The sequence below is a fragment of the Microcaecilia unicolor genome, chromosome 1 (genome assembly GCF_901765095.1).
Source record: "Microcaecilia unicolor chromosome 1, aMicUni1.1, whole genome shotgun sequence".
Classification (NCBI taxonomy): Eukaryota; Metazoa; Chordata; class Amphibia; order Gymnophiona; family Siphonopidae; genus Microcaecilia; species Microcaecilia unicolor.
In genome coordinates, this window is record NC_044031.1 from 24,291,699 (window position 1) to 24,316,379 (window position 24,681).

General features: G+C 43.6%; 2 protein-coding genes across 5 annotated transcripts in view; one reads left to right on the forward strand and one right to left on the reverse strand.

Moving 5' to 3' along the window:
* Positions 1-24,681, reverse strand: part of LOC115463370 (gastrula zinc finger protein XlCGF26.1-like) — a 952,960-nt gene that overhangs the window by 565,628 nt on the left and 362,651 nt on the right. The window lies entirely within an intron of this gene.
* Positions 2,554-23,116, forward strand: LOC115463571 (gastrula zinc finger protein XlCGF28.1-like). 4 transcript variants are annotated; one of them, XM_030194238.1, is made up of 4 exons: positions 2,554-2,641; positions 4,978-5,018; positions 5,298-5,411; positions 21,734-23,116. In XM_030194238.1, exon 4 carries the CDS (start codon positions 21,748-21,750, stop codon positions 23,101-23,103), a length of 1,356 nt encoding a protein of 451 aa, XP_030050098.1. In that variant the 5' UTR covers positions 2,554-2,641; positions 4,978-5,018; positions 5,298-5,411; positions 21,734-21,747; the 3' UTR covers positions 23,104-23,116. The 4 variants fall into 4 exon arrangements, with proteins under 4 accessions (XP_030050098.1, XP_030050085.1, XP_030050093.1 ...); XM_030194225.1 differs by lacking the exon at positions 4,978-5,018 and having other exon boundaries at positions 2,560-2,641; XM_030194233.1 differs by lacking the exon at positions 4,978-5,018 and having other exon boundaries at positions 2,560-2,641; positions 21,737-23,116.

The following is a 24,681-nucleotide window of genomic DNA, read 5'->3' on the forward strand; positions in this document are numbered from 1 at the left end:
AGCTTCAGGCTTCAGGACTTTGGTTCAGAGAAGGCCTAGACAGGTTCATTATTATCATAGGGCATTCTCGACTTTTGGAGGAAGAGAAACAGTATTGGAAAGCGCAAGATGTATGCTTATTTTGATTAATGTCCAGGGCCTGCGCAATTAGATGGTGTCCCCAGTCCCCACCTACAGTGGCGTTCCTAGGGGGGCTGGCACCCGGGGCGGATCACCGATTCGCCCCGCCCCCCGGGTGCAGCGCCCCCCCCCGGCGAAAGGACACCTCCGCGAAGGAACCCCCCCCCCCCCGCCGGGTGCACGCCTCCGGGGGGGGTGCCGCGCACGCCTGCCCTCCGTTCCATGCTTCTTCTCTGCCCTGGAACAGGAAGTAACCTGTTCCGGGGCAGAGAAGAAGCATGGAACAACGGAGGGCAGGTGCACGCGGCACCCCCCCCCCCCGGCGGCATGCACCCGGGGCGGACCGCCCCCCACCGCCCCCCCCTAGGAATGCCACTGCCCACCTGCCTACCCTAAGCTCCCTCCTCTCTGCCACTGCCCCCTGCATTTTAAAAACCTCACAATCGGTGGTGCAGTGCCTCATGTCTGCCTACCAGTGATTGTGAAAGAAGCAGAGAGATTCCCTCGTCGTCAGGCCTGCCGGGACCAGTGGCGTAGCCACAGGTGGGCTTGGGTGGGCCAGGCCCCACCCATTTATGGCTCAGGCCCACCCAACAGTAGCACATGTTTAGTGGTAAGTGGTGGGAATCCCAAGCTCCGCCAGCTGAAGATTTTCCCCTGATGGTAACGAAAACGCTACTCTCTATGACACCAGCACCTGCGCATGCTCAGTTTTCAGTGCATGCCTGCTGCCAAGGTGGAAAGAAGCGTTTTCCCACCAGCTGAGATCATTTTTTTTTGGGGGGGGGGGGGGATAACACTTGGTGCCCACCCAATTCTTGCCTAGGCCCACCCAAAATCTGTTGTCTGGCTACACCCCTGGCCGGGACAGTGAGAGAAGGCCCGACAACGAGGCGATCTCTATTCTTTCACAATCACAGGCAGATGCGAGGCACTGCACCGCCGATTCCGAGGTTTTTAAAATGCAGGGGGCTGTGAGGCAGAGAGGAGGGAGCTTAGGGTAGGCAGGTGCCAGCGGTCTTTGGGTCGCGAGCGGAGCACTCCCTGTCGTGCTGACACCCCAGGCGGACCGCCCTGCCCGTGGTACGCCAGTGTTAAAATGTAGAACATCTTTGCATGCTGTTATCACATTTATAATTAAGGTCTCCATCAATGCCTTTTTCCCCCCACATTTTTGAGAGTTTTGGAATTTACGTATTTGAATGATCATTGAAAGAATTCATGTCCACCCTGGAATTTACTGTGATGTTGTGCAATGTTCTCACTAAGGATCCTGCTTCCTGACACAGCTGTGTTTTGACACCACTGCTTTTGGCTCCTAACCACTACTCAATTCCTCTATCCTTGTTCCTTCTCACCCAGTACTTTCCTCGCCCTTAATTGTCTTGTCTGTCTGTATTTTTAGATTGTAAGCTCTATGAGCAGGGACTGTCTCTCTGTGTCAGGTAGTGCTATACAAATGTTAATAATAATAATAACAACAAATTAGTACTCTAACCGATGAAACCAATACTTCCTCCGTGTATGCTGCACAAGCCAGCATGTTTGAAAATATAAGTGAGATTAAAATACAAATGCAACCAATAAAGAACGACGAGCATGCAGCAGCTCATAGGTTTGCATGCTTTCTTTTGAGTGCTACTAGATGACGGCTGCGCGGGGAAGAGGAAACATAGACTAACCCAAGAGTCTTCAACGTTTTGACGTCATCCCGGCTCAAAGCCACTTCTTTCCGTCCTCCATGATCATTTTGACCAATCAGCACTAACAGAAGTAGACCCAAACTTCCTTGCTCTCAGCGGATTCATCCGTCAGTGTGAGGCTCCGCCCTTTCCTTTGTGATGTCATCAGTTTGTATCTAAGAGGAGGGACTATTTCTTCTTTCATCCTTGAATTTGCGGATTAATTTGAGATTTCCTCCAGGCCCAGCTCTCAGCTTCTTCTGGTCCTTCCCCTTTCCCAGTACTACAAGTGACAAACCCCCTCAGCCCCCCATTCATTTTGAATTGTGCAGAGAGGAAAATGCCTGCAGGAGCTTCTACTCAGGTAGGACCTGCCCTTTTGCTGCAAACACTGCTGCAGCTTCCAACCTGGGATACTGCAGAGTTAGGATCCCAAGTAGACCTGGGGCTGAGGATAAGCACTTTGGGATTTTCTTGAGGGAAGGGGAGAGATCAGGAGTCCCACAAAGGGAGATTTTGTGTATGGTTTCTAGTTGGTGTAATAATGCTCTAGATCTGGGAATTATATACACACTGAAAAGCTCCCTCCCTCTGCCCTGCTGAACCTCAGCATTAGGAGATCTGAAATGGAACCCTGCCCTGGGTCTGTGTGTTATGTAATTATTAAATTTATATACCCAGACGCTGAGTGTGTTTCTGATTTGTGTTTCAGATGCGGGTGACGTTTGAGGACATCGCTGTCTCTTTCTCCCAGGAGGAGTGGGGGTATTTAAATGAAGGGCAGAAGGAGCTTTACAGGGAGGTGATGAAGGAGAATTATCAGATTCTGATCTCACTGGGTAAGGGATAATTTTACATTTTTATTAGCAGTATTGGGATATTATTATGAATATCGTTGGCATTACTATGATTGTCTCATGGTGTGATTTCATGAGAAAGTGAGTGAAATCTGTACACACGAACCTTATTCTACCACCAGATTACTGTATTTGTTCATACCGGAATTGACGAACGCCTTTCCGGTACTATGTAAGCCACATTGAGTCTGCAAATAGGTGGGGAAATGTGGGATACAAATGTGACAAATAAAATAAATAAATGCTGTAACGATCATTTTGTCCTCTCTGCAGTGCACGTGTTAGAGTCAGCCAGGTGGAGGTTCAGCTGATTTGGAGATCATGAGCACCATGGCATGAAGGATTGAGTTAGAATTTAAGTCTGTAAATTTGGGATGGTAAGCTCCTTAGCAATTAGCCTATGGAGTAATCATGTCAGCTGTCACTTCAAGTGTGGTACTAAGTCAGCCACTGTAAAAACACTGTGGCTTTTAGTCTCAGGGTTTTTTTCAGCTGCGGTCCATGTGCGTGAAGCCTATTTTAATTGGAAGTCAAATATGGTCTTTCATTATTTAAATTATTGTACTCTGACACAGACACTGTGGGTTTAGCAGAAGGATACAGACTGCAAACTGACAATCCCCAGCGGCCTTCAATGGTTCACATTCACAAAACCAAACTTGAGTTTAGTTTCGGCCAAAACCAGGTGATGAGTTTCGGCTGCAGTTTTGGCTAAAACTGAAAAAAGCAGTTTTGATTGGCCTCTAATGCCAAGATCAAGATTAAGCCATACAATGACCTGGTGCGAGGAACCAGGGGCAGCAGAAAGACAGCAAAAAACTATTCTGCCTCGGGGAATAATATTATTGAATATAGGGAATAGATTCCCAAACAATAACAATTAGCTAAATGGAAAGACCGTACTCTTAGATGCAAAAATGGAGCTTGATCAGCAACTGCTTGAAAACCTGGCGCAAAATGACAGCTGTTCTTCTGTAGTTTTCTGGTATTTTCCCTGCCACAATTCCCCCTCCCCATAACCACTGATATTTATTGACCAAGGCATATAGTTAACGACAGAATAAGAACAATTACTCAGTGGAGGAGTGGCCTAGTGGTTAGAGTGGTGGACTTTGGTCCTGGCCGGGAACTGGGTTTGATTCCCACGGCAGGCACAGGCAGCTCCTTGTGACTCTGGGCAAAATCACTTAACCCTCCATTGCCCCATGTAAGCCGCATTGAGCCTGCCATGAGTGGGAAAGCGCAGGGTACAAATGTAACAAAAATAAAATAGATACTATTGGAGATTCTGAATGTTGCTATTCCACTAGCAACATTCCACATAGAAGGCTGCGCAGGCTTCTGTTTCTGTGAGTCTGACGTCCTGCACATACGTGCAGGATGTCAGACTCACAGAAACAGAAGCCTGTGCGTCCTGCTAGTGGAGGAGTAGCCTAGTGGTTAGTGCAGTGGAACATGGAATGTTGCTACTATTGGAGATTCTACACAGAATGTTGCTAGTGGAGGAGTGGCCTAGTGGTTAGAGTGGTGGACTTTGGTCCTGGGGAACTGGGTTCGATTCCCACTGCAGCTCCTTGTGACTCTGGGCAAGTCACTTAACCCTCCATTGCCCCAGGTACAAATAGGTACAAATAAGTACCTGTATATAATATGTAAGCCGCATTGAGCCTGCCATGAGTGGGAAAGCGCGGGGTACAAATGTAAGAAAAAAAAAAAAACAACAACCAATAACTGCATTAAAGCAAAACTTTCCATTATCTCCGTCGTCTGTGTACTAAATCTGATAAAACCTATAAAATGTAAAAACCCAGTATAAAAATAAGAAAACAATGACTAGAACATATTGGCCAAATGCCATTCAAAGGCCATAAAGGAGTATGCTAAGGGTCGTGCTCCTTAGAGGGTGCTCTTTTTCATGATGCTGCTGTGGGGGCCAGGCTACCTCTAGGCAGACTTGTAAGTATTATTGGCCAGTGGTCACAGGAGCAGGCAGGAGCCCAGGCCAAAGTAGATAATAAAATTGGCATGTTCTACACCAGCAGTCTGTCCACAGCTCAGGTTCAACTTGGTGAAAAGATTTACTTTGTGACTGATGAGAACGTAATCTATGTTATTGGGGGAATAGGATACAGGATGCTAAAAAAAATATCAAGAAATACCTAAACTTAGAAGGGAAAAGACATCCTTACTCTTTGAAATTATTGCTGGAAAGTTTCCTCAGGAAAGGGATATGGGGAAATAATTTTGGCTTCCTGCTGTTTCTCTGAGTTCACATCAGTCCGAGCATGTTCAGCGTTATCTGTTTCACCTTGTTCCAGATGTTCTGGATGTGATGAAGGAGACCTGCATGTTGTATAAGGTAAATTGACGCTGACACATATTGAAATGAGGCCGATAACGTTTTGCACTATTTAGAGTGGAAATTAAGACATAAAGATGTGTAGAGAGGGTTTATGTGACCTTTTTGAGATTTGCAGGGCTCTGAAATTGGCCCTTTAATTGAGGGTTTCAATATTTTTGTTCAGTGAAGCTGGTGAAAGTTTTGAGGTGGAAATTTTTCAAAATCTTGACATTTTAGAGAATCGGTCTCAAAGTGATTTTTGGGAAACCTGATACAGTTTTCTTATTCCGGGAACAGGCACTCCAGCCCTCACCCCTGAGATTATATCACACATTGAACGAGGGGAAGAGCCGTACATCAGGGATGAGCCAGGATCAGAGGAAAGAGAAACTGGGAGAAGCAGCTGCTCAGGTGAGTCCAGTAATAAGAAGGATTGGGGTGAATGTAGAGATGAAGAGCCCTGCTTACGAAGGCGCGTTAGCATTTTTAACGCACGAGCTAACCATGTACGCGCCTATAGGGGCGCATACATGGTAAACGTGCGTTAAAAACACTAATGCGCTTTTAATGCAGCTTAGTAAACAGGGCCCGAAGAATAGGTACATAAGTATTGACCTACTGGGAAAGACCAAAGGTCCATCGAGCCCAGCATCCTGTTTCCAACAGTGGCCAATCCAGGACACAAATACCCGGCAAGATCCCAAATATGTACAAATCATTTTATACTGCTTATCCCAGAAACAGTGGATTTTCCCCAAGTCCATTTAATAATGGTCTATGGACTTTTCCTTTAGGAAGCCGTCCAAACCTTTTTTAAAGTCCGCTAAGCTAACAGCCTTTACCACATTCTCTGGCAATGAATTCCAGAGTTTAATTACACGTTGAGTGAAGAAAATATGTCTCCGATTCATTTTAAATTTACTACATTGTAGCTTCATCGCATGCCCCCTAGTCCTAGTTGAAGAAAAGGATGCCGCCACTTTTGTAGAGAAGGCCAGACGAATTTCATATGTAATATAAACAGTTTACTCATTTGTTTAGTGTACAAGCTGATTACCATCAATAGGGGTAGTCAGGAAGCATTTCTATACTCAAAGCATATCTACACACACAAGCAATTTACAGCAAGCTTAAGGCAAATCAAAATGCTATACACAGACAAAGAAAAATTCAAAAATGCTTGCTACGTCTTTGTTTCCCTCTAGTTTTATACCGGGCCTCTGACTAATTCTCTCATACAACATTCCTGTGCAAGTCTCTGAATACCACAAACTGTTAATCATGTGCAGAACATCTGCTTTCACTTACTGCTCCCCCTTCTTTCCAGACTTTCTGGAGCCGTGCCTCTGGCTAATGTGGGCCCCATCATGTCCCAGGAGATTTTAGTGTTGAAACTGTTCTTTGAAGCATTCCACTTCCATTTTTTTATGCTTTTGTTCAACAAATCCTCCCTTTTGAGGACTGTTTGTTTCAGGCCTCAAACATCTGTTTCAGCTCCAGTCTGTTTTCTTACCTCCCTTCTAGATCTCCTCCCCCCTTGTTTGTGGCATTCAGTTTCTGCACGCTTTTTCAATATTTTTGGCTGACATATTAAAGTTCTATTTATTCTGAATTTCAGTTATCATTGTTATTTTAAAAACATCCTGGCACATCTTTGCAAACATGCTAATACATGTTGCATTAAACAGATTCAATTGTACTAGGGTACAAAATTTATATTTCCTTTGAATACAGACAGTGAGCTTCATCAAAGGGGAATACACTGTCATTCATTCTTACTTCTCATTAGTTGATGTGGCATTAAAAATTACACAAATTAAAAGCATAACATTCATTGAATCAGTTGTTACAACATTCTGCATGTACGTGCACTTTATCGGGGGAATGTGTTCAGTTGTCATACTATTCATCAGACACCAACATGATGTCTGTGGGTACTTGTCCATAAGCAAGGCTTGCTTATAAATAGTCTCATTTGTCCAATGAAGGTTTTCATCATCTCTTACACAGGTATTATTGGGATCACAGTCATGGTGCCCACTCAATTTTATCATTGTAGTCCCATATATCATAGCTGGCAAGGACAAGGATGTGGGCACATATGATACAATCAGTCAGATTCAACATCTTGGCCGCTGCAACAAGTCTATTATCATATGTGTTCATTGTCCATTAACAAACAACAACATCCCAATACCATCATGTTTCGGGACATGTTTGTTTATTCTTTGTCCATTTCAATATTATTAGTTCGTCGAATATCTGATAAGTGTATCCAAGAAGTATGACCTTCCAGACAGGCAGCGGTCTGAGTAAGGGCCGTGATAGCAAAAGGTCCTACATACACAGGATCCTTCCATGTTTTATGTGTAAAGTTCTTTCGCAGTACTAGATCACCTACTTTAAAAGCACAAACATCATTAGTAGTCCCTGCTTGTGATGCTACATTTGTTCGGATCATATCACTTGTCAGGTTCAACATAGGTTGTAGCTTTTGCCAGTACTGAGTTGTGCTATCAGTACTTGCTGTCTGCATCGGGAAGAAATGACGTCCTGTCTGAATTTGGAATGGGGTCAATTTAGTACGCCCATTAGGTTGGGCCCTTATAACCATCAAAGCTAATGGTAACAAATCAAGCCAGGTATATGGTTTACCTGCTGTTTCCTTGTTTAAAGCCTTCAGTAATACTCTCAATTTAGTTTTTAAAATACCATTGTAGCGTTCCACCAAACCATTGGAGGTGGGGCGATACACTGATACTTTTCTGTGTGTTAAACCCATAATCGTTGCCATTTCTTTCAAAACACTGTTATTAAAATGTGTCCCGTTATCAGAAATTATTCTAGATGGACACCCATGTCTTGGCATAATATGAGTTACCAGGCATTGTACCACTTCATGTGCTGTCTCCCTTTTACATGGAAATGCTTCTACCCACCTTGAAAAAGCATCCACCCAAACTAACAAATACCTTTTTCCCTGCACTGGAACAATCATATCGGTAAAATCAATATACCATTCTTTTGCTGGGCCTTCTGGTATTGGAAGTGTCCCAGGCGATATTTTAGGACCTCGTTTAGGTATGTTAATATTGCATACCATGCAATTTTGCACAACCTGTTGAATCAGGTTATCAATTTTTAAAGTCCAAAACCTTTGTTCAAACTGTTGTCTCATTGTTTCCTTATTCCAATGCATGGTTGCATGCCAACCAGCCAATACCTTAATCGCCTGGCTCATTGGCATACAAGGTAATCCTTCTTCTGCATTAAACCATTCACTTCCCAATTTCATACATCCTCTCTTCAACCATTTTTCACTTTCCTGTCCCTCTGGCTGCCACATTTCAATCTTATCTACATTCGTAAGTGGCCCTTCCTGTGTCTGTCTAGTATTATACAAAATCTTTTCACTTTGCTTAACCACCTCCGTTGCTGCTGCATCAGCCATTGCATTACCTAGTGCTTCAAAGGTTGGCTTTTCAGTGTGGGCCGGGGTCCACACAACTGCAGTTTTTCTACCTTCACGTTCCCTTCTTGCCAAAATTTCAAACAGCAATTTCCAATATGTGTAATGTTGTAAATTTTTACCTGCACTGGTTATCATCCCCCTACGCTGCCATTTTAATATATGATACTGTAGTGAACTTGCAACGTAACCACTATCAGTATATATAGTGACATTTTGAGTCATATCAGTGTGTTGTAAGGCCGTAATAACGGCTAAAAGTTCAGCATGCTGTGCAGTATGATCAGGAGGGGTTTTATATTGTACTTGCATTATCTTTCTTAGATTCTCATCTACCTGCACGCAGGCAAAGCCTGCAACAGTCCTTTCACAAGCTCCATCTGTAAACCATATTAATCCATCAGATAAGGGTTCAAAAGTAAGACAGTGAAATGTAGGGATTTCTATAGTATCGATCTCACCCTCTTGATCGACAGGAAAAAGCAGATCTATCTTATTTCTCTGTTCTTTAGTTAATGGTATTATTCTTATATCTTGTCCTAAAAGTACTGCTTGATATTTTCCAAATTTAGTGGCTGTCAATGCTGTTTGGCTAGGGCTCAACAGCGTTTTAATCGTGTGGTTGGTATGTATTACAATAGGAACAAAAGGCATTTGTGCTCTCCACTTGCCTACTGCAGCCACTATAGCTGTCAGTAACTTTGGTATTTCTTTCATTCCCTTCTCCACATGATTAAAAGAGCCTGACAAAAAAGCTACTGGTGCATTTACTTCATTGTTTTGATTAATCATAGCTGCCCAACTATTTCCCATGTCTTTTACCCACAAATGCACAGGTGATTGGATATCTATTACTGCTAACGGTCCTGGAGATAATAAATCCCTCACAATCTTAGCCAATACCATCTTATCCTGTTCTTCCAATACAATTAGTGTATTCTTTGGTGTGGCTGCGGGCAGTTTCAAATGTTTATAAAGTCTCATTACTTTTTGTGTATAATTTGGTATCCATTGTCTGCAGTAATTTAACATTCCCAAAACAGCACGTAACTGGGTAACTGTTTGCGGTACCGGAGTTTCATTTACTACTATTTAACATTTCTAGAGCGCTACAAAGTGTACGCAGCGCTGTACAAACACAGAAGAAAGACAGTCCCTGCTCAAAGAGCTTACAATCTAATAGACAAAAAGTAAAGCATTTAAATTTAAAATATTTAAGCAGTCAAGCACAAGAGAACAGTCACAGAAGGACAGAAGATGTTGAAGGGTGGTCAGTGTGATTAGGTGTAACTCTGGTTGGAGTAGTGGGAGAAGGTGATAGAAGAATAGAAATGGGTGAGGTAAAGTAATGAGTGGGTTGATAGGGAGGTTATATAAGACATGTCACTCTAGGGGTGGGTGGGTAGAGGGGTAGGGTGGGTGGAAGCAGGAGAAGGTATTCTCTGCAGCCTATCTGTGAGATGGAAAATGCTCTCTGAAGCTGCCAGGGTTGCCAGGTGGAAAATTTTTTTCCAGCCCACTGGAGCCCAAAAACCAGCCCAAAAACCGCCCAAACACAAACCCCGCCCCTGACACCCCCACCCCTGCGTCATCACCCCCGCCCCCGCCGTCATCAACCCCGCCCCCGCCGTCACCGGATATAACTTCCGGTATAATGACCTTATGTTCTGCTGAAACATTTTGTCCTAAAAAGGTGACAGTAGACTGAGCTATAACACATTTTTCCCTGTTACATTTATATCCTAACTCTCCTAATAACAAAAATAATTTTGTAGTCCAATCTAGGCATTCTGCTTCAGTCTCAGCAGACAGTAGAATATCATCTACATAGACAAACAATGACACCGTGTCAGGCAATTGACTCCTGAAATCCTTTAAATCCATCATTAGTTGTTTTGAGAATACCGATGGACTATCAGTAAAGCCTTGAGGCATCCTAGTCCACCTGTATGCCTCATTCTGTACTATAAATGACGTCAAATCCCTAGACTCTGGATGAAGAGGTATTGAAAAGAATGCATTAGACAAGTCAATAACAGTGTTATATGCATATATATTCTGGGTATGCAAAAGAGTAGCAGGATTTGCACAAATCGGAAATTGATTTTTTGTAACCTCATTTAGCTCTCTTAAATCATGTACTATCCTTACATTGTTTTCCCCTTTCGGGACAGGAAACAATGGGGTATTGTACGGGGATACTGAAGGTTCAATAATACCACATTTCAATAATTTACCAATGTGTTCCAGGGTTTTGGATACTAATTTAGGTCGTATGGGGTAAGGGTCTTGCTTCGGCCCCTTTGCCCCTTCTATTAATTCTATCTTATGGGGTTTTGCATTTACGGCTAGTCCATATGGTGAATCACTTGTACTCCAAATATGTTGTGGTAATTCTTCCATAACCCTTATTTTATTTTCATTATTCAACTGCTGGACCATAGTGAGCAAACTTGGTAGTTCTTTATTTCCAAAATCTAAACACAATCCTAATTGAGACAATAAGTCTCTACCACACAAATTTACTGGGCAATCAGGTGCCACTAAGAAGGGTACCACAGCCTCCCTTGAACCGTGCGGTTGGCATTCCAATCGCACCAGAGTCGGTTCTGTTAGCCTTTTTCTTTGTTCTATCCCCGTAAATCCCACTGTTGTTCTATACTGATTTGAAAGTTTAACTCCCTGCGGTTTTGCACATAACACAGAGGTACTCGCCCCTGTATCTATCAAAAATCTCACAGGAGTTCCATATTTTCCAATTGTCAATGTAATAAAGGGTTCCCTTGTGTCTAATCTGAAAATCATTCCCTCTTCCTGACACGGGTTTGCTTCCAGTCAATAGCATTGGTCTGTCTGCCAAGTTGGAAAAGCATTTACAGTGCCTTGTCTCTGTACTGCAGCCCCTGGTCCCTGTGATTGCATCGCCGGCTGCTGTATTGCAGTCTGCGGGGCACTCACAGGCATCCCTACTACTTGTGGCATTAATCCTTGCTGCGTCTGCATTTGTACTTGGGGCATTCCTGCATTCTGATAACATTCTGAAGCATAGTAACCATATTGCTGACAAATCATATTGTTCAGATGTTATTAAAGATTTTAAATCACCTCTTTCCCCTATTAGCCCTACACACAGAACTAGCTAGGACTGTGACTAATTTAAGCCAGATGATCTCTTAACACTGCAGGAATCTCACTTAAAAGAGTCAAACAAAGTTAAATTGCAAAGACATTCCACATAGAGAACTAGAAACAGAATAACACATATTTTAAAATAAACAGAGATCAGAATTCCCTATAAGACAAAGAACTTATTTAAATCTAATCTAAAACAATCTTTTAAAAGGAACAAAGAAAAAATTTCAGTTCTTCTTGACCTTTCTAACCGTTAGCTTAGCAACAGCCAGACACCGAGAAATCAAAAACAGATGACATTCCTCAACCTTCAGGCTGAACCAAAGGCTGATTTTCCTGTTCTCGCTGTATTTTTTCTACATCTGCATGAAGAAGATCTGCTGCTACAGAAAATAAATTCCAAATTGTAAGATGCTTTTCTAAGCTGTTCTTCTTTTTCTTATTTTCTTGTATATATGTCAGGAGAGATAATAATTTTGGACGATCAAACGATCTATCCTGAGACCAGCTCAAAACAGAATCTTTTCCTCCATATCTGACCCATTTCTCATGTATTTTTTCAATCTGTTTTTTTTCTAATGGGAATAATTCTATGACATGCTGCAAAGGGGAGCATTTTTTTGAACTATCTAAATCTAAATACATAGCATATACAGGAGGCTTTTCTTTCTTATCTGCCCCTTTCCCTTTCATTTTATTCTGACTATTACAATTTCTCCTATAGAGCCACAACCTACAAAAATATACTACTGCACCTAAACCAAGAAAATATACAAAACAGAAAACTACAAAGCTAAACAAATATACCAGTAATAAGGCCACAGTGTAAGCTTACTCACGCGTCTTCTTATTTCTCTTTTTAGCAAGCCCAGGAGTTATCACCTGTATGTCCACGTCAGTAGTTTGATCAATCCCACATCAGTGGAGCACAGAAATCAGGCGTAAACAACGCTTGCTCTCTCTCAGAATCCTGTAAAAAACTTTGTTAACAACAAACACTTAATTTGTTATTCGTCTGGCCTTCTCTTTTCCGTGTGCGGCCTACTCCTACTCCTACTCCTGGCTGGCTCGCCACTTTGAAGAAAAGGATGCCGCCACTTTTGTAGAGAAGGCCAGACGAATTTCATATGTAATATAAACAGTTTACTCATTTGTTTAGTGTACAAGCTGATTACCATCAATAGGGGTAGTCAGGAAGCATTTCTATACTCAAAGCATATCTACACACACAAGCAATTTACAGCAAGCTTAAGGCAAATCAAAATGCTATACACAGACAAAGAAAAATTCAAAAATGCTTGCTACGTCTTTGTTTCCCTCTAGTTTTATACCGGGCCTCTGACTAATTCTCTCATACAACATTCCTGTGCAAGTCTCTGAATACCACAAACTGTTAATCATGTGCAGAACATCTGCTTTCACTTACTGCTCCCCCTTCTTTCCAGACTTTCTGGAGCCGTGCCTCTGGCTAATGTGGGCCCCATCATGTCCCAGGAGATTTTAGTGTTGAAACTGTTCTTTGAAGCATTCCACTTCCATTTTTTTATGCTTTTGTTCAACATAGTATTTTTGGAAAGCGTGAACAAACGCTTCACATGTACCCATTCAACTCCACTCATTATTTTATAGACCTCTATCATATCTCCCCTCAGCCGTCTTTTCTCCAAGCTGAAGAGCCCCAGCCGCTTTAGCCTTTCCTCATAGGGAAGTCGTCCCATCCCCTTTGTCATTTTCGTTGCCCTTCTCTGCACCTTTTCTAATTCCACTATATCTTTTTTGAGATGCGGAGACCAGAATTGAACACAGTATTCGAAGTGCGGTCGCACCATGGAGCGATACAAAGGCATTATAACATTCTCATTTTTGTTTTCCATTCCTTTCCTAATAATACCTAACATTCTATTTGCTTTCTTAGCCGCAGCAGCAGCACACTGAGCAGAAGGTTTCAACGTATCATCAACGACGACACCTAGATCCCTTTTTTGGTCCGTGACTCCTAATGTGGAACTTTGCATGACGTAGCTATAATTTGGGTTCCTCTTTCGCACATGCATCACTGCACTTGCTCACATTAAACGTCATCTGCCATTTAGACGCCCAGTCTCGTAAGGTCCTCTTGTAATTTTTCACAATCCTCCCGCGATTTAACGACTTTGAATAACTTTGTGTCGTCAGTAAATTTAATTACCTCAGTAGTTACTCCCATCTCTAGGTCATTTATAAATATGTTAAAAAGCAGCAGTCCCAGCACAGAGCCCTGGGGAACCCCACTAACTACCCTTCTCCATTGAGAATACTGACCATTTAACACTACTCTGTTTTCTATCTTTTAACCAGTTTTTAATGACTCTCCAATTTCCTCTGGAGTCTTTCATGAGGTACTTTGTCAAACGCCTTCTGAAAATCCAGATACACAATATCAACTGGCTCTCCTTTATCCACATGTTTGTTCACCCCTTCAAAGAATTGTAGTAGATTGGTGAGGCAAGATTTCCCTTCACTAAATCCATGTTGACTTTGTCTCATTAATCCATGCTTTTGAATATGCTCTGTGATTTTGTTCTTAATAATAGTCTCTACCATTTTGCCCGGCACCAACGTCAGACTCACCGGTCTATAATTTCCCAGTTCTCCTCTGGAACCTTTTTAAAAAATCGGCGTTACATTGGCCACCCTCCAATCTTCCAGTACCACGCTCGATTTTAAGGATAAATTACATATTTCTAACAATAGCTCCGCAAGCTCATTTTTCAGTTCTATCAGTACTCTGGGATGAATACCATCCAGTCCAGGAGATTTGCTACTCTTCAGTTTGTAGAACTGCCCCATTACATCCTCCAGGTTTACAGAGAATTCATTAAGTTTCTCCGACTCGTCAGCTTCGAATACCATTTCCGGCACCGGTATCCCACCCAAATTTTCCTCGGTAAAGACCAAAGCAAAGAATTCATTTAATCTCTCCGCTACGGCTGTGTCTTCCCTGATCGCCCCTTTTACTCCTCGGTCATCTAGCGGTCCAACTGATTCTTTTGCCGGCTTCCTGCTTTTAGTATACCTAAAAAAAATTTTACTACGTGTTTTTGCCTCCAACGCAATCTTTTTTTCGAAGTCCCTCTTAGCTTTTCTTATCAGCGGCTTATGCCGTTTCTTATTATTTTCAGTTGGTTCCTTCCTTCATTTTCTGAAGGATTTTCTTTTAGCTCTAATAGCTTTCTTCACCTCAGTTTTTAACCACGCTGGCTGTCGTTTGGTCTTCTGTCCTCCTTTTTTAATACATGGAATATATTTGGCCTGGGCTTCCAGGATGGTGTTTTTGATGTAAATTTTTGACCCTCGCAGTCGCTCCTCTAAGTTTTCTTTTCACCGTTCTCATTTTATCATAGTCTCCTTTTTTAAAGTTAAACGCTAACGTATTTGGTTTCCTATGTATACTTACTTCAAAGCTAATATCAAATCCGATCATATTATGATCACTGTTATCAAGCGGCCCCAGCACCATTACCTCCTGCACCAGATCATGCATTCCACTAAGGTCTAGGTCTAGAATTTTTCCTTCTCTCGTCGGTTCCTGTACCAGCTGTTCCATAAAGCTGTCCTTGATTTCATCGAGGAATTTTACCTCCCTAGCGTGTCCCGATGTTACATTTACCCAGTCAATATCGGGGTAATTGAAATCACCCATTATTATTGTGTTGCCCAGTTTGTTTGCGTCCCTAATTTCTTTTAACATTTCTGCATCCGTCTGTTCATCCTGGCCAGGTGGACGGTAGTACACTCCTATCACTTGTTATGATTGTGGTCAGAACCCCTCTCAAACTTACCTTTTTCCTGGGGGCCAACTTCTTAGCTGGCTTCTGTTTCTTTTGTCTGTCCTTTCTGAGCTAGCTCTCTCTCTATGCTGGCAGCTTCCAGCAGCATGACTCTAATTGTTTCACTTTACTACAGCTGTGTGTGTGGACTGAGTTAGCTCTACCTCTGTTTGGGTGTACTGGCTTCAAGTGCTTCACGGTGCTGCATTGGTGTGGGTTGGGCCTCTCTGGGTTTTTCAGTGTGCTGTCTGCGTAGGTCTAGGGAGTGTGACATAATCAGGGAGGGCCTTGAGAAGGAAGTGGTGTTCTTCCCTTCAGGGCCTTTGCAACGTTTGCTTTTCCTACTTGCTTTAAGTCCAGGTTAGTGTTAGTGCAGTGTGCACTTGTGACTGTGTGTTTAGCTTTCCTGCTTTTCTCTTGTGGTTCCCCTGCTTTTCCCTCTTGGTGCTTTAGAAGCACTTCTGTGTCTAGGGCTTTGGAAGCTCTGCTGTGTTTGGTGCTTTAGAAGCACGGTTGGGTCTGGTGCTTTGGAAGCACTTCTGGTTTAGGTGTTTAGTTTCCCTGCCTTTCTCTTGTAACTCCCTTGCTTTTCCTTTTGGTACTGTGAGAAGCACTCCTGTTAGGTCAGTGCCTAGGGGCACTCCTGTTAGTATAGGGCTTAGGAAGTCCTTTTGTTAGTTTACTGTTAGGAACACTTCTGTTGGTTTTAGGGCTTGGGAGCACTTAAGTCAGTTTAGGATTTAGGAGTACTTCTGTTTCCAGTCCTGGTCCCTGTGTCATCCGGTGTCATCCAGTAAGTCCTGCCGGCCACTCGAACCCAGGGGCTCAACCCTTGAGGGGCAGTGGCTAAGTGCAGGTGAAGCTGAACGGACCAGTCCAGTGTGCTCCAGTCCAGGGTGTTCCGGTCCGGTGTGTTCCAGCCCAGTGTCCTCCAGTCCGGGGGATTCCAGTCCAGTGTTCCAATCCTGTGTCCTCCAGTCCTGGGGATTCCAGTCCAGTGTTTCAGTCCATTGTTCCAGTCCTGTGTTTTCCAGTCCGGGGGATTCCAGTCCATGTGTTCCGGCTCGCTGGGCGGTGCCGGCAGTCCCTGCCGGTGCCAGTGTGCTTGTCCAGCGTTGATTGGTGGGTTTTGCCTGCTGCTGTCGCTCCTCGTCAGCAGCCCAAGGGCTCACGTTTGCTCCAGAGCCCGGCCCTGCGGGCTCTGAACCTGAGAACCTGACATCACTATCCTTTTCCCCTTTACACATGAAATTTCAATCCATAGTGATTCCAAGAAGTGTTTTGTTTCCTGCAGAATTTTCAATCTATTTGATTCAAGGCTCTCGTTAATATACAATGTTACCCCTCCACCAATTCGAGCCACCCTATCACTACAATATAATTTGTACCCCGGTATGACAGTGTCCCACTGGTTAGCCTCCTTCCACCAGGTCTCAGAGATGCCTATTATATCTCATTTTTCATTTAGTGCAATATATTCTAACTCTCCCATCTTATTTCTTAGGCTCCTGGCATTGGCTTATAGACATTTCAAACTGTGTTTGTTGCTCCTATTTACATCATGCTTAGTACTTGACAGGACTAATTTGCAATCTTTTGACCGATTTTTATTTTATTGTTGTTTCACGCGCTCGGGGACTCTGATCATGGGGCGGTAGCAAACGCCGGCGTTTGCTTCTGATCATCCCCCAGTGAGTTAGGGTGGCGACAAACTTGACCTGACTAGCCATATTTCAATAGGAGCCTGATCAGGGGTCGTTGCTTAATCGGTATGGAAGAAACTCCCCGATAAGCACAGAATATAACATATTTTCAATCAGGCAATTCTTCAAAGCTCTTATGTCCACATAGTGTCATTTCCAGGGAACATCTCATCAGTCTATGAAGACAAAATGTTCCAAGAAATGGTTTGCAAATAAGAAATCCTACCAATTTGTAAGCTATGGCCTAGTGGTTAGGGTGGTGGACTTTGGTCCTGGGGAACTGAGGAACTGAGTTCAATTCCCACTTCAGGCACAGGCAGCTCCTTGTGATTCTGGGCAAGTCATTTAACCCTCCATTGCCCCATGTAAGCCGCATTGAGCCTGCCATGAGTGGGAAAGCGCGGGGTACAAATGTAACAAAAATAAAATAGATACTATTGGAGATTCTACATGGAATGTTGCTATTCCACTAGAAGTCGGCCCTTGCAGATCACCAATGTGGCCGCGCAGGCTTCTGCTTCTGTGAGTCTGACGTGAGTCTTCTGTGAGTCTTCTCTGAAAGAGAAGATCCAATACAATAATTTAGAAGGAAGAAAAAAGAAAAACACATAAGAAAAATATAGACCACATGTAGCTAGCAAAGAACGGTTATTCTATTTTACCGGAGGGAGGGTGAGAACACATTTAGCCTTACAATCCCTTTCAAAACATTAATTGCACAAAGGCAATACCTTGTTGGCGCCCGTTTCATTGCTTTCAGAAACAGGCCTTTTATCCTAGTCCATATATATAAAAGGCACCACCAACGTTCTATGAAGCCTCCAGCCGGAAGTGCGAAGCGCCAGAGATATCCGGTTTCCCCATGAGTGAAGGAAAACAGCACAGCACGAAATCCCTCTCTCTGTAACAGGGAAGGACTCGGAGGGGGGAGGGGAGAGAGACGCCCTCACTCTCTGGGTAACACAAACACAGCACAGCAGGAAACTTAACACTGAAGGACTGGACTCGGAGGGGGAAGGGGGAGGGGACAGACAAGCACAGGGGAAGGGAGAGAGGGCAGAGGGCAGGGACACACACACTCCCACATGCACACTCTGAAGAAAACCTTGCTAGCCCCCGTTTCATTTGCATCAGAAACGGGGCTTTTTTACTAGTTTCTTCATAAAACGTCCAAATTGGTATTTTCCAAACCTATTTTACAGATGTTTATCTATGCAATTAATCTGCAGTGCATCTAGCTCACAAGGGGGCATGTCGGGGTGGAATTAGGGCATTCCTAACACTTGGACATTTTATAGCCATAATGGAACAGATCAAAAATGTCTAGGGCTGCGACTTCAATGTTTTGGTCTAGACCTGTTTTTAGAATGAATAAGGCACTAAAAGGTGCCCAAAATGACCGGATGACCCCTTTACTCCCCCAGTGGTCACTGACCCCCTCCTACCCCCCTGAAGATGTGAATAAAAACAGTACGTGCCAGCCTCTATGACAACTTCAGATGTTATAGCCAGTTGTATTACGTCAGCAAGCAGGACCCAGGAGTAGTGTAATGGTGGGTGCAGTGTACTAACTGTAGAGAGGAGGACTCGGGCCCATTTCCCACTCTACCTGTTACAATTGTAGTGGAAAGTGTGAGTCAGTGCCAATGTCTACTGGTATTAGTATCTTTTAGAATGGTTGTTTTAGTTTTTGCTGTGCTTTTCTATCTAATCAATGGATTTCTTATATGTTTTTTAAAAATGATATTTTTATTTTAAGATGTAAACCGTTCTGTTTTGTGAATGCAATTAGAAACGGTATAGTAAGTAAATAAACGATAATAGTCCTCCCACACCAGTGGCGTAGCTGCGTGGGGCCATGGGGGCCTGGGCCCCCGTAGATTTGTCCCTGGACCCCCCTGCCGACAACCCTCTCAACAACCCCCGCCAGCTGAGGTCCTCTTCTTCCGGCGCAGGGCTTCATTCTGTTTCTGTGAGTCTGACGTCCTGCACGTACAGGTATAGTAAGTAAATAAACGATAATAGTCGTACAGGACGTCAGACTCACAGAAACAGAACGAAGCCTTGCGCCAGAAGAAGAGAACCTCGGCTGGCGGGGGTTGGGGTCCCCCGCCAGCAAAGGTAGGCTGGGGAGGGTTGGCGGCGGGAGGGGGGCTTGAAACTCTCGGCAGGGTCATTGGCAGGGGGGGTCAAAGTTGGCGGGGGCGGGGGCTCTGGATCCCCCTCCCGCCAAAGTCTGGCTACGCCCCTGTCCCACACTCACCAGAAATCTACGGTACCCACATAGAGGTGACTCCTTCACCCATAAGGGCTACTGTAGTGGTGTACAGTTGGGGGACGGTGGGTTTTGGATGGATCAGCAGACAAGATAAGGGGTAGTGGTGAGATGGGTACCTGGGAGTTTTTATACGAATTCCACAGCAGTGCCCCCTAGGGTACCCCATTGTTCTCCTGGGATGTCTGTGTGGCCAGTCTCCTAAGAATGCTGGTTCCTCCACTTGAATTTTTTTTCTTTTTTTTGAAAATAGCCAAAAAATATAAACGGACAGAGTACAAAAACATCTTGCATGCGGCCGTTTAAAAAAAAAACCCAAAACATTTTGCTGTTTCGAAAACAACCATATTTCCTATTCGGGTTTAGGACATTTAGTGCAAAACACCCAAAATCAGACAGATGTCATATCGAAAATGCCCCTCCACTTGTATGAAATGTACTGATATGATATGAAACACAGGCTTTGTAACTATGGATTTTACTATGTGTTTCATGTTATAATTTTTAATATTTGGTCAAACATATTTTCACTCTTCTATAATTATGTATTACTACTACTACTTAGCATTTCTATAGCGCTACTAGGGTTACGCAGCGCTGTACAAGTTAAAACATGGGGAAGGACAGTCCCTGCTCAAGAGAGCTTACAATCTAAAGGTAACAAACTATGTAGTCAGTGTATCATGAATGAATGGGGAGTCTGTTCCAGGCATAAGGTGATGCGAGGCAGAAGGGACGGAGTCTGGAGTTAGCGGTGGTGGAGAAGGGTACAGATAGGAGTGATTTGTCCTGAGAGCGGAGGTTACGGGTGGGGACATAGGGGGAGAGGAGGGTAGAGAGGTAATGGGGGGCTGCAGATTGAGTGCATTTGAAGGTCATTAGGAGAAGCTTGAACTGAATACGGTAGTGAATCGGGAGCCAGTGAAGCGACTTGAGGAGAGGGGTGATATGAGAGTATCGGTTCACGCGGTAGATAAGACGTGCAGCGGAATTTTGGACAGATTGAAGGGGGGATAGGTGGCTAAGCGGGAGACCAGCAAGGAGAAGGTTGCAATAGTCAAGACGAGAGGTAACGAGTGAGTGGACGAGGGTTCGGGTGGTCTGTTCAGAGAGGAATGGGCGGATTTTGCTAATATTATAGAGGAAGAAGCGACAGGTCTTAGCTGTCTGCTGGATATGGGCAGAGAAGGAGAGGGAGGAGTCGAAAATGACTCCGAGATTGCGGGCTGACGAGACGGGGAGGATGAGGGCGTTGTCAACAGAGACAGAGAGTGGGGGAAGAGGAGAGGAGGGTTTGGGTGGGAAGACAAGGAGCTCAGTCTTTGCCATGTTCAGTTTCAGGTGACGGTTGGACATCCAGGCGGCGATATCTGAGAGGCAGGCCGAGACTTTGGCCTGGGTTTCGACTGTGATGTCGGGAGTGGAGAGGTAGAGCTGGGTGTCATCGGCATAGAGATGGTACTGGAAACCATGTGATGAGATCAGTGAGCCCAGGGAAGAGGTGTATATTGAGAAAAGAAGCGGTCCAAGGACAGATCCTTGGGGAACCCCAACAGAGAGTGGGACGGGGGTGGAAGAAGAGCCATTAGAAAATACTCTGAAGGTGCGTTGGGAAAGATACGAGGAGAACCAGGAGAGGACGGGGCCCTGGAATCCAAATGAGGACAGTGTGTCAAGAAGTAAATTATGATTGACGGTGTCGAAGGCGGCAGATAAGTCGAGGAGGATAAGGATGGAGTAGTGACCTTTGGATTTGGCAAGGAACAGGTCATTGCAGACTTTGGAGAGAGCTGTTTCTGTTGAGTGTAGTGGGCGAAAGCCGGATTGAAGCGGATCAAGGATGGTCTGAGAGGAGAGGAAATCAAGGCAGCGGCTGTGGACAGCGCGTTCAAGTAATTTGGAGAGGAAGGGTAGAAGGGAGATGGGGCGGTAATTGGAGGGACAGTATTACATTTGTTTCAATTTGTTATAAAGTCTCTCTTCTACACTATAATGATAGTATAGTATGTTTCTTGTATTTTTTATTTTTAGATCCTCTTTTATACTGTTTTTTTTTTAATTAAATGTATGTTTTGCATTTTATTGTATGTATATTTTGTATTTTTCAATCTTTAGATTCCTGATGCAGGCCTAGTAGGCCGGAACACGGCCCATGTCGAGTCTTGGATGCTAATAAACAATCAAACCTTTTACATTGTCTGGATATTGTCTCGGTGTTTCTGTTTGAATGCCTGAATTAGGCTTGGCATTGAATTTTCAGGTCAGATTCAGCCCACGGTGGTCAGCGTCTTCAAGAGCTTTCCATAGTCAGTAATACATGATTAATGTCTAATATTTATATCCAGTAGATAACGACACCATGCAAGAACAGAAGAGGGATCAGAATCGAGAAGAACCTCCTGTAGAAATGGAACAAGTCCCAAGACAATCAGAAAATGGCTGTGAAAATGTTTTGCTGGGGACTGAGAGGAGAAACACAAGGAATCATCAGCTGGAATCAGAGGAGGAGCAGAGAGACATTGCAGGAGACATAACGGATGGAGTAACTGAGTATGAGAGAAGTGATAGGGAGCTCATTATCATCCCTGAGCACAAGACACATCTGAGAGGAGAAAGACCCTTTCAACATAAAAACAGTGATCAAAAGAGAGAGGGGAAAGAGAAGGGAGATAAACCTTTGACATATACTGAGTGTGATTACAGCTTCATTTCTTCATCTCCAAGAAAGCATGACAATATTGACATGGGAAAAAAATCTTTTACATGCATTGAGTGTAATAAATGTTTCACTTGTCTATCAAATCTGAGACGTCATCAAAGAAGTCACACGAAAGAGAAACCTTTTACATGTACTGAGTGCTATAAACATTTCAGTCGTCTATCACACCTGAAACGTCATCAACGAATTCATACAGGAGAGCCCCGAGAGAAACCATTTATATGTACTGAGTGCAGTAAATACTTCAGTTGTCTATCAAGTCTGAAACATCATCAAAGGATTCACACGGGAGAGCCCCAAGAGAAACCTTTTATGTGTACTGAATGCAGTAAATGTTTTAGTCATCTATCAAATCTGAAATATCATCAAAGGATTCACACAGGAGAGAAACCATTTGTATGTACTGAGTGCAATAAATGTTTTAGTCATTCATCAAGTCTGAAAGAGCATCACAGGATTCATACAGGAGAGACTCTTTTTACATGTACTGAATGCAATAAATGTTTCAGTCGTCTATCAAATCTGAAAAGTCATCAAATGATTCACACGGGAGAGAAACCCTTTACATGTACTAAGTGCAATGAACGTTTTACTTATCAATTAGCTCTGAAAATCCATGAAAAGATCCACACGGGACAGCCCCGAGAGAAATTTACATGTACTGAATGCAGTAAATGTTTTAGTCATCTAGCAAATCTGAAACGTCATCAAAGGATTCACACAGGTGAGAAACCTTTTACGTGTGCCGAGTGCAATAAGCGTTTCAGTCATTCATCAAGTCTGAAAGATCATCATAAGATTCATACAGGAGAGAATCTTTTTACATGTACCAACTGCAATAAATGTTTCAGTCGTCTGTCAAATCTGAAAATTCATGAAATGATACACACAGGAGAAAAACCGTTTACATGTACTGAGTGCAATAAATGTTTCAGCCATCTGTCAACTCTGAAACAACATCAAAGGATTCATGTGGGAGAGAACAACTTTGAGTGATTGAAAATCTTTTCAGATGACATCAACTTTTGGGCTGTATAAATGTGCTAAGGTGACTTTCTTTAGGGGGAAGTTGAGCTAAACTGAAAACATCTCTCTAACTGAAAGGCACTTCAACGAGATAATGTACATAAATATCTAGGGAGTGGAGGAAGGAACAACTGTCAATCAGAAATGTTCCAAAAGATGTATGAGAAGAAACTTGAAGACCTGAATATGTATACCCTGGAGGAAAGGAGGAAATGGGGGAGGGGAGGGGGGTAATGATACCGATATTTAAATACTTAAAAGGTATTAATATGCAGACTAATCTTTTTCAGAGACAGGGAAGCAGCACAGTTAAAGGTCACGAGTTGATGTTGCAGGATGGTAGACTTAGGAGGCAACGTCAGAAAATTCTTTTTCACAGAAAAGTGGTGTTTGCTTGGACTGCTCTCCCAGAGGATGTGGTGAAGACAAAAACGGTGATGGAATTCAAGAATGCACGGGTTAAACACAGAGGATCCCTACATAGAAAAATAATAGTCAGATTAACACAAAATTTAATGACTTCATAGCTAGAGGGAACTTTAACGGCAGTTCCAGAGGTAGGCAAGTAATACCAGTGCTGGGCAGATTTCTAGTCTGTGCCCCCAAATTGGCAGGCAGAGATTGTGATATAATATGCACGTAATTAATCTCCTTCAAAGTATATGCTATAATTGCAAGTGCTGTGTATCTGTGTGTGTTGGGGCGGGGGAGGTAGAATGGTAAAGCTGATATTCATGAATAATTGATGCTAGTCAGTGATGGGGGGAGGGAAAGACCATTGTTAGGATAAAAACAATGGTATGTTCCAAGAATGCCCATGTGAGTTTGGCAAGTTCAGTTGCCGACTGCCCCTTTTATGATTCCACTGTTCAGAGTTTAATCATGAAGATGTGGAATTTGCACAGAGCGCCAGATATAACTCTGGACACCTTTTTTGGTAGACTGGACCATAGAGGTCTTTATCTGCTGACATTTACTATGGCCCATTTTTACCAAGCTGCAGGCAAAAGGGGGCGGCGTCGGCGCGTATTTTACACCCGCGGCGAGGCCCCCCTTTTACCGCAGGTGGTAAAAGGGCCGGTCTCACTTTCCTGCAGCAAGTAATGCACTTGTCACGTGGCCATTTCGGGGCGGGCGAGTGGCGGTAAGGGCTCCCATGCTAACCCTGCGGTAACCGGCGGGTACTATCCGGCGCTACAAATGTTCGTAGCACCAGAAATAGCGCATTAGGGGTGGGAAGTACTGCCGGGCTGGTGTGGTAGCCCGGCGGTACTTCCGTTGTAGCGAGTGGTAAGCCCGCGTTGGGCTTACCGCCGCTTAGTAAAAGGAGCCCTATGTTAATACGTAAGTCATCAAAAAAACACTTACGATCATTACTTAACAGAGTCTTCACATCCCAATATGCAACAGGTACAGGTAGTGCAAATGAGAAGGCTCTACATAGAGCTCAATCTTTGAAAGCGCGGCAACCTATAATCTTCGTTGTACATTTTGGGGCACTGAACCTACACAACTTGTATATTACAGTACTACATTTTGACCCCTGAG

Coding starts and splice junctions, on each gene's coding strand:
- LOC115463571 (XM_030194225.1), top strand. CDS start 2,608: ATGAAGGAGAATTATCAGATTCTGATCTCACTGG. Junction 2,642..5,297: donor TCAGATTCTGATCTCACTGG/GTAAGGGATAAT, acceptor TTCCGGGAACAG/GCACTCCAGCCCTCACCCCT. Junction 5,412..21,733: donor TGGGAGAAGCAGCTGCTCAG/GTGAGTCCAGTA, acceptor ATTTATATCCAG/TAGATAACGACACCATGCAA.